Source organism: Gavialis gangeticus, unplaced genomic scaffold (assembly GCF_001723915.1).
Source record: "Gavialis gangeticus isolate Ggan-Ray unplaced genomic scaffold, GavGan_comp1, whole genome shotgun sequence".
NCBI classification, from domain to species: domain Eukaryota; kingdom Metazoa; phylum Chordata; order Crocodylia; family Gavialidae; genus Gavialis; species Gavialis gangeticus.
The window spans coordinates 15649603-15662371 of NW_017728997.1; the positions used below are offsets into that span (position 1 = coordinate 15649603).

Sequence of the window (12769 nt, forward strand, 5' to 3'; positions counted from 1 at the left end):
AGCAAAAAAAATAACATAAAAAAACAAAGCAGGGAAAACGTTTAAGCTGTAACTAAAGATGATCGCTTGCTGATAGTATGAGCAAGTGACAAGTTTAGACAGAGCACCTGGAAAGGGACAATGCCGCCCAGAACAATATTTCCTATTAAATGTCATGGAAGCCTTCCCATCCCACTTACTGCCCCGAAAATCAGTCGCGGGGGAAGGCACTGAAACAAGCTTGTGATCCGTCAGTGGGAACCATATTAAAAAGAGAATGTGTTACATTTTCGTAATTCTTCTTTGGTTGGATTCAGCTCCAGGTCAGTACCCAGATTTCTGATTCATGCTTTATAAATATGATCAGTGTTGTCAGATCAATTCTACCTCATTAGCATCCATGAAAAAATAGTATTGGCAATTTAAAAAAAAAACCCACAAAAGCAAAAATTATTAATTAGCATGCTGTGGATATTTCAGGTAATGGTTTGAGTCAGCAGCAAAAATGCAAGTGTCTAGATTTCAGGGGAAGTGGCTGGATGGCCACCCCCACAGAGCCGAGTCTATGCACATGTAAATTGGAGATGGGCTGAAGTCTCTGGAAATAAGCAAATATTTGGGCTTTTGTCCCATTTCTCAGCTCTCAGTTGAGAGTGCTGTGCAAAACCCCTCACTCCATCAAACCCCTCATCTGGGGGAATCGTTAACCCAAGTGTGATCCACAGCTCAGATGAAGTCAAGAGGAGCCTCTCTCATCCTCTGCAATGGGCTGTGGCTAGGACCCATCATCTATGTGCTTTAATAATGTTTATTTGCGTTGATTGATTTGCTCAGTTCAAAATGATTGCGTCCTGTCGGCTTACATCTAATTTAATCTACCATAATTGACTACACCGGCAGCTGGAGAAATTCGGTGCAAACGCAGTTAGCATTTAATTATTGCGCTACTGTTTAGAGAGCTCACATCAATGTCTCACAGAATTAGGTTCTTATCTCTAGAAGGCAGAGTCTTGTCAGGCTGACCTCGTATTGCATAGCACCTTCTCCAGAAACAGTCGCACTTTCCTGAATGAGGATACCAAAAGTTGGGTCACAGGGTCAACCCCCTCCATGAAAGTATAGAAAAGCAATAGAAATGCTGGGATCAAATACAACTCATGAGGAATCGTTTCACTGAGCACAGAATCCTATCTGCGCCGTGCTTTTCCACCGGGGGAGTTTAATCCATATTTTTGGCAGCTAATTGGTAAAAGAGGATGGTAATATCCATGGAACAGTGGATTTGCTTGTGATCCAATTACATGTAGGACATGCTGGATAGTTTGGTTCTAATCAACCTATAAGCCCTGCAATGTAGAGCAACTTTGTATGGGAAAGGGTGGCTATTAATATTATTGTTGGCAGACAAGTTTCTTTGGGTCAGTGTGACCAATTAATTTAGTTATCTTAATACAAGATATCAGATTGACCCAAAGAACCTTGTCTGCCTGTATCCTTAGACCAACATGGCTACAACCAATACCCCTGAAACATTATTATTACTATTACTATTAGCCATGCTGTGAGTGCAGCCAACACATGATTGGGCTGACTAGACTGTCTTGTGAATTTAAATCATGCTTACGTGCTCCCCTGAACTCATCAAACCTTGCCTGCCTATGTTTGTAAGTGCATCAAACAATGAGGAAGAACCTGCTCGGTCCTTGCCTGCACGCAGGTAAATGTAGGAAATCTCTTGTGTAATTGCACAGGCTTTGACTGAGTAAATACTCCATTACATAAAAGGAAAAGTCTGGCCTTATCGCTGAAACTTGAGAGGCAAGGACATTTAGAGAAGCACTCTCAGAACCTAGGAAAGCCATGAGCAATCACACACGGCACGACCTGGCTAATCTAGAGCTAGTCCAAATCCCCCAGAACAAGCCCCAGGTCCGGCCCTGCCCACGCACCTAAGGCTGGCTGCTTTTCCCCTTTAGCGTGCGTCCCTTTTTGGAGAAGCACTCATCATTTCAGCACGAGGTGGATTCCACCGTGGAAGTCCGGCCAGGCTACCCAGCCTTCCCCGAGGGGAAAGTAATACCACGCATGCCGAGGGCATGGTAGACCAGGATTAGGACGCCCTGTTTGCAGCAGTAGGATAGGAGCACATTTTGCTGGGAGTGCTCTCGAGTCCTGCTGCTGGCTTCTCCCCTGGGGTCAGAGCTGCTACGGGGCAGGTCAGTGCGCGACGCGCAGGCAGCCTTGGCCAATGCCTCTGGGCTCCTACAGAGCTAGTTGAGGTGCTACCGTTTGCTTTGAGTTTGTACTGTTTTTAATCCGTCCCTGAGGATTGCCCCCGCGATATCTAGATGCAGACTCACTTAGCCCTGCCAGATCCGCCCTGATGGTCACAGCCAACTACGGGGGGACCAACACTGGCAAAATCCATTTAGCACGTTTTCAGAGTGCCTCTGTGCCTCGGGACCTGAAAACTCCCTGGACAGTGTCCAACCCGAATGCAACCTGCAGCATTGCTCTCCATGGCTTTCCGCCTTGCTAGGGGTCCTCTGACAGCAGGATCAGCAGAGACAGGACTGACCTCAGAGCCTAACTTCCGTTCCTGTTTGCTAAGTTTTAGCCCCAAGCCCTGGGGACTCCAGAGAAATTGGGCTGCATTATTTTATTTTTTTTCTATAAAACACATCAACATCTGCACTCTTCTCTCGTAGGTTTTCTAGCACTGCTCAGTTTAACTGTTGTGAACCCCAGCCCCGTGGCAGAAAATGCACCAGAGCACACGGTAGTTACCACCATCACCGTCACCGCATCTCCTCCCGGTTCATTCGTTGGAGAGCCGGTTATTGCGAATGCCAGCCCAGTCGTGCATCCATTTATCATCACCCCCAAAGCTTCAAATCAATGGGAAGTAAGTGTGTCCCAAGCATCTAGTCATGCCCCACAACAAGCGTCTCTCGTTTAAAGCACAGAGCAACAATTCTGCCACCTGGCACACGCTGACCACCTCTTTGCAGCTGTAAAAGACCAAAGCAACACATTAAACTGCCTTTTTAGAAGCAACAAGTTCAAAACCTCTGCTGCAAGGAGCCGTCATCTGAATGAACACAGAAACACGCACTGGTCATGGTCACACTTGCTTTAGAAAACAGGCTGCCAATAATCTGCTGAAGCATCAGTGATGATAGTAAACGATCCCGTTAAATATATGGTGCAGTGAAACTGGGTATCCATACAGAGAACAGAGCAAATTACCCTTGTTCGGGTTTATCTTGCCATTTTGCAAAGGGTTAGAAAGTTAAATCTACCTTCCTATTTCTGCATTATTCCATCGTTACCCATTGTTGAGCTTCCTTCCTTCCTTTGCTTGTTTGTGTTAAAATTATTCATCTCATTGAGGAGGGGGGGGGAGCTGGGCAGTCAGTCTGAGGCGAGAGTAGCAATTTCACAGCAAAATAACACTAAAGGACTGAAACACAGAGATTACATAGATACATCAATGTAAATGAGACAAGCAGCGTTCTGGTTATACAATTTTCAAATTGCTACCTGTCCATAGCTTTGACTGTGATTAGCTACAGAAATGGCACAGAGTACGTAATGAGCAGATACACTGAGGATGCTGGTTTGAGGTCTAATCCTGTTCTCATTATTCTCAATGGTAAAAATCTCATTAATTTTTCCTGGTCCCGTGTGTCTACTCTGCTACTGTATTTGCCACTGGCTGTGTGCGCAAGCTGGAAAGACAATGCAATAAAGCAGCCTGATTTTACGTGCCCATAATTCATTTTTTAAAACATTTCCCTGGCCCTCCTGAGGGGCCAGATAAAAAAATGCAGGAGATCAAGGGTTTATAAGCTCTAGCGTTTTGTGCTAATGAGCACATTTTATTCTATTTCTGTAACGTTTTCCTCTCTTGGTCCCAGCTAACGATGACAACACTGCCCGAGCTGGATTTTGAAACCGTGGCGCTTTACTCGCTTGTGATACTGGTGAAAGACATGGTGGGGAGATCAGCTTCTCAGACGATCGCCGTGCAGATTTCCGATGTCAACGAAGCCCCCTTCTTCACCGGTGCCCTAGCTCAGCCCGGCCGAGGTACAAAGCACTCGCGCACCTAGCATTCAACAGGCATGGGTTGCTGGATCCGATCCCGATCTTGTCTTAGCACAAGTCAGCCCGAGAGTTACAGCACCGAATTCGAGACTGGGCTCATTTAATTTCTGTCTTGCAGTGATGGAAGTGTGGGTTGCAGAGGACACCTTAGCACATACCGTCATTTATACAGCCATAGCCCAGGATCCAGAAGAAGAGGCCTTGAAGGTAATTTACAGTCATAGATGGGGAAAAAAAGTTAGTGGGCTTATGGCAAAGTTACTCAAATATGTCTGTAAATTAAACAGATCCACTGTGCTTGCTGAGACACTGTCATCGCTGGCAATGCCCCGTGACTGCAGCATTCATCCACAAGTATTTTGGGGCCTTCTGACTGGCAGCCCATGTTGTGTGGCATTGGATGGGGTCTAACAACTAAGGGCCTGGCTGTGCCCCACATGCCTCATGTCCTGCCATGGTCACAGAGGTGGTTGGCCTGAAGTCAGGCAGAAGGCAGAGCAGGGTGGCACCTTAGATACTAATTAGTTCAGAGAGACATGAGCATTTATAAGCAACAACCTGCTTCATCAGACATTGTCTATGAAAGTGTGGCACCTGCCCTGCCTTCTGCCACGAATTCAGTCCAACCCCCACGGGACGGAAAGGTCACTTTTATTTACAAATTGCCCTTAGACCCCGAGTTCTGTGTGAGGGGTGAAGCGACGTCTGCTTTGTTATTTCCTGCTGGGTTGGAAGTGCTGGCTGGATCAGTACCCTGTTACAGATAGCCGTGTAAATGTTTGCCAGGGGCACCTGGAAACGAGGACAGGCACCACCTACATAACACCACCACTCACACTATTATCTTCCAGGGCTTGACCTTACAGCACTTTGGAAAGGGTGTCGCAACTGTTATCCCAACATTACACATGGGGAAAAGAAGGTGACTTGTTCAGGCAAAGATCCCCGGGGCAGGACCCAGGCCTTGGTGTCCCAACCTCCCTGTTCTGCCCATAAGACAACACAGCCTGCAAAGCGTCTAGATACAACACCTCAAATCGAACCCGCCCCCGCTGACCTGGGAGCTAACCCTAAGTCTAAGAGAAGACTTAAAGAGGCTCCAGGAGCCCACTGAGAGGTGACTTAACTGGGCTTCACTTGAGGCACGTCTCCCTGGCAGGTGGATGTGTCAGGGTGCTAGAACCGGAGCGATCAGATCCTAACAGAGCATGTTTTATTTGAAGATGCTACAGAAAAAAATAATTAGTTGTGTTCCTCATCAGAAGGCTAAACAATTACACAGTAGTGAATGATCCTGCAGCCATGCCTGTAATTAAGGAACTGTTAGCATTTTAATTATAAACCGCAATCTTCAAAGGCTGACACAGTTTAGCTATAAAACAAACACGCTGACAGCTCCTTCGCTATAGAATAGAAATTAAACTTCAAAGTTTTCGGGGGGAGGAGAAGGGAGATTATGGTGTAGGCCTTGTTTTTGTTTTTTTTTAATTTCTTTGGAGAAATTTGGGCTCAAATCATTGTGAAGTGTTTGGAGAGAATATTTTCCAAGAACTGATTCAGACCAACCTTTTTTTTTTTTTTTTTTTTTTTTGTGAACTCCCGCGGCTCCTTTGAAAGTAGGACGAGGCCTATTCTGCTCTGGTTTACAACTGTGTAAATGAGAGTGTAATGAGAGATTCACAGGACAGAAGCCAAATTTAGGGATTTGAAAACCACCTTTGTTTACGCATAAAAACAGCAAGGAATGGAGCTCAAATCCACCGTACGTCATGGGTGTAGGTTGTAGCCGTGCTGGTCTAAGGACACAGGCAGACCAGGTTCTTTGGGTGGATGTGATCTCTTTTATTAGACCAACTCAAATAGTTGGAAAAATTCTTCTTTGCAAGCGTTGCAAAGAAAGTTTCTTTCTTCTTTTCCAGGTTTGGAAGGAAGCTTTCTTTGCAACGCTTGCAAAGAAGAATTTTTTCCAACTATTTGAGTTGGTCAAATAAAAGAGATCAGATTTCCCCAAAGAACCTTGTCTGCCTTACATTATGGGATATTTTGCTCTTTCTTGCCCCCTTTAGTTGGAAACCCTCCCCCCAGCACAAGACCTGACCCTACAGCTGTCACTGACTCCACGGCTGAGAAAGTAAACGAAGCGAAGGTCATAATGATAGTTTGGCTTTGGTACCTTTAAGCTTGGTTAGACAATTGTTCTGAGCAGATCCGAGCGCAGGGTCCTGAGTTCAGCAGAAGTCTAATGGAGCAATAACAGACCTATGCACATGCTCAAGTGTTGTAGGCCTCAGCTCACATGTAAACGGGTTACAAATTAAGTGTGCTGCCAAAGCACTTGCTAGTTCATCCACAAGATGGCAAAGTAGTTCATAACATACAGTAGCCAATCACTGCTAGTCGCAGCGGTCACCGTTTCCACCGAACCTCAAGTGGACACATACTTCCGTGCTCCTTTGCGATTTCCCATCTTCAAAAGGCCTTGTGCAAGTTTTAATATTCAAATCACCTCTCAATTCCCATAAAAGAGCTTGCATTTGATTGTTACGCAAAATTAGAAATACATTCAAATGTATTTGTGGTGTTCAAAACCAAACAACTCCCCCCCATAAACTTTTGCTAATTCAAATTATTTACCTCCAAAACCAAACCAAATAGATCTCGTCGCAAACACATCCCCTGCTAGAACTTGGAAATCCCCAATTCTTCGTACAGTCAAACTACGGTCTTTGCTGAATGAAATCAGTAGGGGAAAAAACAATAAGGAGATCACTGATTTTTAAAAGGCAGCACTGCAGACACTGTGTCACTGGAATATTGTGTTCAAATCCCCCAAGCACACCGCGTGCCATGGTGCTGGATGTGAAAGAGGCTGCACTATGGGCTTTGGTATAGAGGGGATGAGTGAATGCATCCTCCTTCATGTCTGGAGCAAGACTGCTGCTCTTTGAAAGCAATAGTTCCTTCCCTGTCTGCCCCACATCTCACTGCAGCAGTGTGTTTTGGAAGGGCTCATGGTATATATGCAGAAGGGTGGATACAAGCCTTAACAGTGTCACCAGAAAGCTTTCAACCCCGCTTGCCATTTGGTTTCAAACATTGCCTGTGGGAGCTGGGCAGGCCATTCTGTGCCCATGGGAAGTCTGGGCGAGAGCTGTGGCTCAGTGGAGATCCCTTCCTGCTTGCCCAGGGTGCAAGCCCACCGTAGGGGCTGGGTTAGCCCAGCAGCTTCCTCTTTAAGCTTGGGGACCATCACGTCCTGAATGCAGCCCAGCCTAAACAGAGATGCTGCACAAAAAGGTGAAGATACAGAAACACTTTTGACACAGGGGAATTTACTTTGTATTTCAAGCTGGATTAAAATTACACTGGTGTCCTGAGCAGACGGGGTAAAGCATGCTTTTCTGGAGGAGTAACTTTACGCCACAGTAGGTGCATCTACATGAGATGCTAGCCGAATAACACTGCGCAGTACTGTGGCGGGCAAAACCTGTGCTAATATGCTACTGTGCAGTAGTATTAGGCTACGGCGCAGTTAGCATCTATAAAAACCCATGTGCCGGCACTACTGCACAGGAGCGCCAGTGACTGCACGTTGATTTAATGCTTGGTTATGCAAGTACTAAACTTAACATGCAGTAATTACAGTGCATTAATGAATGTGTAGATCAACCCAGTAGGTCTCTATGCTGTGCATCCTCTCCTCTTTTACTAGGGAATACATTTAATTTACTCCATGCATTTACTACAGATTGGTACTAGGACAAAACTTTGGCTTTAGAGCAGGTGACCTACTAGATCATTGCCTACAGAGCCATTTTCTTCTTGGCTGGGTGCAGATGCACCCAAGCTGGCACTGCACTAGCTTGAGCAGGCGAGTCATGGTAGGGGAGAGCTCCTGGCAGCCTGATTTACCAAGTTTTTAGGGCAGATTTTGCAGCTCACTCTTTTCCCTGCTGATGTGGTTATACTCTTACTAGGGCCTGAGCTGGCTAGTTTAAAGATCAATGCAACAAGGTGGTCACCTCTGTGACAGCAGCCTGGGCATAATTCCTGCTGCAACGGGACAGCTCTTCATCCTTCCTGCTCCAAGGAACTGAAGGCCTAGATTATAAGCAGACCTACCCTGTATCTGGCCCGAGAAGGTTCAGCCTTTAATACTCAGTTCTTGAAATGCACACTAGAAAATGACTGAATGAGACATTTATGCTGAAAAATTAGGAGCAAACATCACCAGGCTGGTCCTATGGACATGCTGGGGGGCAAAGGGGAGCACGGCCTGGGAAAAGCCTGCAGGATGAGAGGTGTCACGACTTAAATTATACAAGAGCCGAGACCTGCCAGCATTGCGACACTTCCACTTGCAGATAACGAGAGGGCTAAGCCAGCGCATGAGCGAGCTTCTTGCAAACCCGGCAAGATCAAGCGTCTTAGGTTTGTGATTGTTCATCCGGGTCAGCGGTTCAGCTCTCCGGCCGATTGCCAGCCAGAAAGTTACCTAGCAACCATGCCAACCGCTCGGCAGATGTAAATATATCAGACAGTAGCTACCATCCAAATTTTGCTCGTGCGAGATAAAAGCTGAAAAACCTGGGGCTATAAACAAGCTGTCCCCTCCCTGGGGACCAAAATTAAGAGCCAGGAATGGGTAACGGGCACCGAATGTTACCCACCCGTATGACGTGGCTCAGTACTGGAGGGAGCCCGCCATCACCCCGAGGCATGGATGCTCCCGTTCCCATGCAGAGCTCCAGTGACTTAAAGGGGGTACTACTGCAGGGCAAGACCCCCCCACTTCTAGCAGGTGTTTAAGGTTTTCCCCTATCACATTAGGCTCCAATATCCCACTTTCTCCCTTCTGGCTTTCCAGGACTTGGCTCCAGCCCATAGCTCTGATATTGCCACTGGTGGTTTCCTCCAACAAGCCCAGCTCGGGTGCATCTTCACTCTCCCCCTGTTTCTGCCATGCTCGTCTCACCCCAGCTCTCCCTGCTAAGCCTGAAGGTGCTCTTCCTTCCTTCGCTGTCTGCCCTACCAAGAAAAGGCCTCTTCTGAATTTCTCAGCATGCCTCATTTTCTCTCTCCCAAAGCCATTGCATTTTGTGTCTTGTATAATCATCCTCTGGATGCTGCTTAAATGCCAGCAACAGCCTAAATGTTCACTACAGCTGCCCAGTGGGTTGCAATATTCAACAACATCCTTTGTACTTCCAGGCTCAGAGGACAGCTAAGCAGGTCCGGTGCTTAACTCTGTTTAGGTCCTTTTAAAAATCCTGCTAGGTGCCTTTCTGCAGCTTTTAGACACATACATAGATGTGATTATCAGTCGTGCATCTCTTGGGTTCAGTAGGAAACAGAGAAATGGGGCTGGAAGTGAGCCCCAGAGGTCATCGAGTCCACCCCCAGCCTGGGGCAGGACCACCCCTATCCAAACCACCCCATGCAAATCCTCTCGAAAGGTACGACTTGACAGGAGCAAAGACATCGCCATCTGCCCCTACATGACTTTAAGCTTCACAAGTTGCTTTATTCACCTCCACTCATCAGGTGGGATGCATGTGCCTTTACCGAATTGTGGAACATTAGTCAGAGCAATATGCACTGGGATACGCTGTGCATATCTGGACAAGCCTCCTCCTATTCATTTGGATGTCATTGACCACTTGGAAGTGAGAACAGTTGTGATAAACTACTTTATACTGGCAGGTGTACAGCTTTATACTGGCTACAACCTATACTTATACTGGCCTGCACCTGCCCGGTAGCTGAATTAGCGTGCTCGGTGCTTCAGAAGGAAACGACCAGCACGAGGCATTTTCTTCAAGTCGCAGTCAGAGCCCGTTGGGTCTGTTCTGGATGGCACGTCAGCAAAACCTGCTCCTACAGAGAGGTGATTATAGCACACCTTACCTCCTAGGTGAATCTCAGCTAGTGAAAGTGGATGCAGTTGAGCTGGGATTGGAAAAGCTGCCCCCATCTCTGTCCTGCAACAAGCCGTGGTGCCCAGGGTCACAGCACACCCCGGGAACAGCCCCGCTAAGTCAAGCAGAATCAAAAGGCTCATTGGGAGGAAGTCGGACCAACAAAACCAACAGGGCAAAGCCCCAGGGCTGCACAATGACAGCTTGATGAGCTGCAGTGTCCCCCCCACCCTCCTCAGCTCATTAACCGGCTGCCACTTGTCTCATCAAGAGCAGCTCGTTCTCCCCTTCAAGAGAGGCAGGGATTTCACCACACCAGTCCCACCCCCCAAAATATATTCCCGATGCCCCAGTTCATAGAAGTCACTAGAGGTGGCATCCTTGGAAGGGCTTGATCCTGCCGGGACTGAACACCCTGGGTGGGAGGAGGGTTGCCCAGGACCTCACCGGCCTCTATAAAGCTATTCCTCCTTTCCCGTACTCCTGTCCAGCTTAACTTAACGATAGTATAGTAGTGATTGCCGTTCCTCATTTCATCTTGTAGCATCCCTTACCCACGGAAAGCGAGTCTTTCCATTGCTACCTACACCACATGGACCAGAATCCAGTCCCCTTCCCTCAAAACGGATCGCACTTGGCACCACAAGCAGCTGCACTGAAAGGAGGCGCCGTCGATGAGCAAAGCGTGAACAAGGATGGCAGAAACGTCTGTACGAGTCAAAGATAATCACTCGCATCTCATTACAGCCCTAGTTCAATTAGATGTTGCTCTGAACGAAGACGCAGCACTAAGCCGCTACAGAATTTGCCACAGAATTTCGTTCCCTTAAAATTACTGTAAAAAGCACATGATGGGGTGATTTTGGCACAGGTTTTGCTTAAAGCGTAGGTATAAGCGTCAGTGACCCTATTAACCAAATCTACCTCTGTCCTTTAACGACTGTGCTGACAGGAGGCCGTGTTCAGCTGTAAGGTCTTTTTAATTCTGGATGTTAAGAGTTGCTGACGTGGGTACGCTGCAGTACTTGTAACGCTGCTCTCTTCTCACAGTACTCCATGGAGGTCTTGCCAGAGAGCAGTGAATTTGCTATCGATGAGACCGGGGCAATTTCTACAACAGCCTCTTTCCATCTGGAAGGAAACGAAAATAGGTGAGAATAAAGGTGGAAATGACAATAGCATTGGCCAAAGCCTTTTTCAGCGTCCGGTCTTCTTGGTCAGTGTCTTGAGCCCAAAGTGTTGGGCTGTTTGTTCCCTTCTTCAAAATCCACTCAAGCACTTAAATGCCTACATGGCCGGCCCTCTGAAAACAGCTAGTACAGAGAAGTGGGAGGTTGCCTCTTCCTGATATAGGATTCATGTGCCCTGTGTCTCAAAATTCATCTCAGGGCAACTGTGCCTAGCCGCAAAGGTTAAATGTTTAACTTTATTGGTGAATGTTAAAAAGGGAGTGAAAATGTTTAAGGGGTAAAAGGAAGTAGAAAGACCCGCAAGAGGGGCTGCATTGGACAGGGGGGTGGCCACTAAGTTGCATCCTAAGAAGGTAGCCTACTTAGCCCAGGGGGAAGCAAGCCCGGAGACACCTTTGCCATCACCAGAAAAGGCACTAATTAATTTAGTCCCAAGTGTTAAAAGTACCAATACAGACTGGAAAAAAATGGATTTAAAAATAGCTGTGATCTGTGAGCAATGGGAAATGTCCTGATCTGGGGAATCACAGATGCAGAGACAGATTAGTTTTAAGGGCAGCAAAGCAAACCTCTCCATCGAGTCTGACTGCCTGACCTGCAGACATTCATCCCAAACCTGTGCAGAGTTTTGAGCAACAGCAGTGACATCCCTTCTCGAGCTAAAGACTTTAAAGCGATGGCACATTTTCCATTTCCCATGATGAGCTGTTCTACTGATTTGTTGCCCTCGCTAATAAAAAATTCTGCTGTTATCAGCTCCGCTTCCACCCCCTGGATCTCGTTATACAGAAGAGGGAGAGGTGGCAGCTTGAGGTGCGTGGCAGGGGTATCGGGAAGGGTCAGTACTTGGCTTTATCTTGGGCTGCAATGGCTCAAGATCCGGCAGGCAAAATCCCTGATGCAAAAAAAAAATCCAAGCCTGCAGAAGAGCTTTAAACACATAGGCAGGAGTCCTGCCACGGCCTGCAGGTTTTTATGCTCAGTTTATACCCAGTGAGAACAATAGTCAAGCTATATTAATATTGCAAAAATAGCTCTTTCACTATAAATGTACTCTGTAGGAGAGTTCTGGTGCTTTAAAAGGAATATATCATGCAGCATGACAGACTTCCATTCTGCAAGCCTATTAAATAGTTGAGAACCACTCCTTTTCCAAAACTGGTTTTAATAGGAAAACCCTCTTTTTAAGGTGACCGCTAAATCTTTTCTGAGTTCGCTCACTTACTCAGCACCTGAGAACCATGATCCATAAAAAAGCCATTTGCGCTTGCTGTATTTTCTGTCAAAAACCCCTATTTCAGTATTTTCCTTCCCAAAGAGCAACTCTTGGGTAGACTGAAACTTTTTCCCCATGCTGACACCACTGCTCTTTGCAAGACAACCAGATGCAAACCACATTTTCCTCTCCCCTCTTGCATGCCTCCTTACATGTGTTTCACTAGATACTGCATCAGGGTTTCCCAGTCTAAGGAGCATGGGAGGGGAAACCCACCATGCCAGACTGAGTTTATAAGCAGGGATTTAGTTGTCTCTGAGACTGGCAACTCAAAGGGAAGTTGGTTATAGGGGAAC

General features: G+C 46.8%; 1 protein-coding gene across 1 annotated transcript in view; it reads left to right on the forward strand.

Annotated features, from left to right (window-relative positions):
* The first annotated feature begins 1659 nt into the window (after positions 1–1659).
* Positions 1660–12769, forward strand: part of LOC109288829 (cadherin-related family member 3-like) — a 37049-nt gene continuing 25939 nt past the window's right edge. Inside the window, exons 1-5 of the mRNA XM_019504583.1 lie at positions 1660–1696; positions 2688–2884; positions 3900–4071; positions 4208–4296; positions 11058–11158. Of these exons, the coding sequence (XP_019360128.1) occupies positions 1660–1696; positions 2688–2884; positions 3900–4071; positions 4208–4296; positions 11058–11158 (596 nt within the window). The remainder of the gene's footprint in view (positions 1697–2687; positions 2885–3899; positions 4072–4207; positions 4297–11057; positions 11159–12769) is intronic.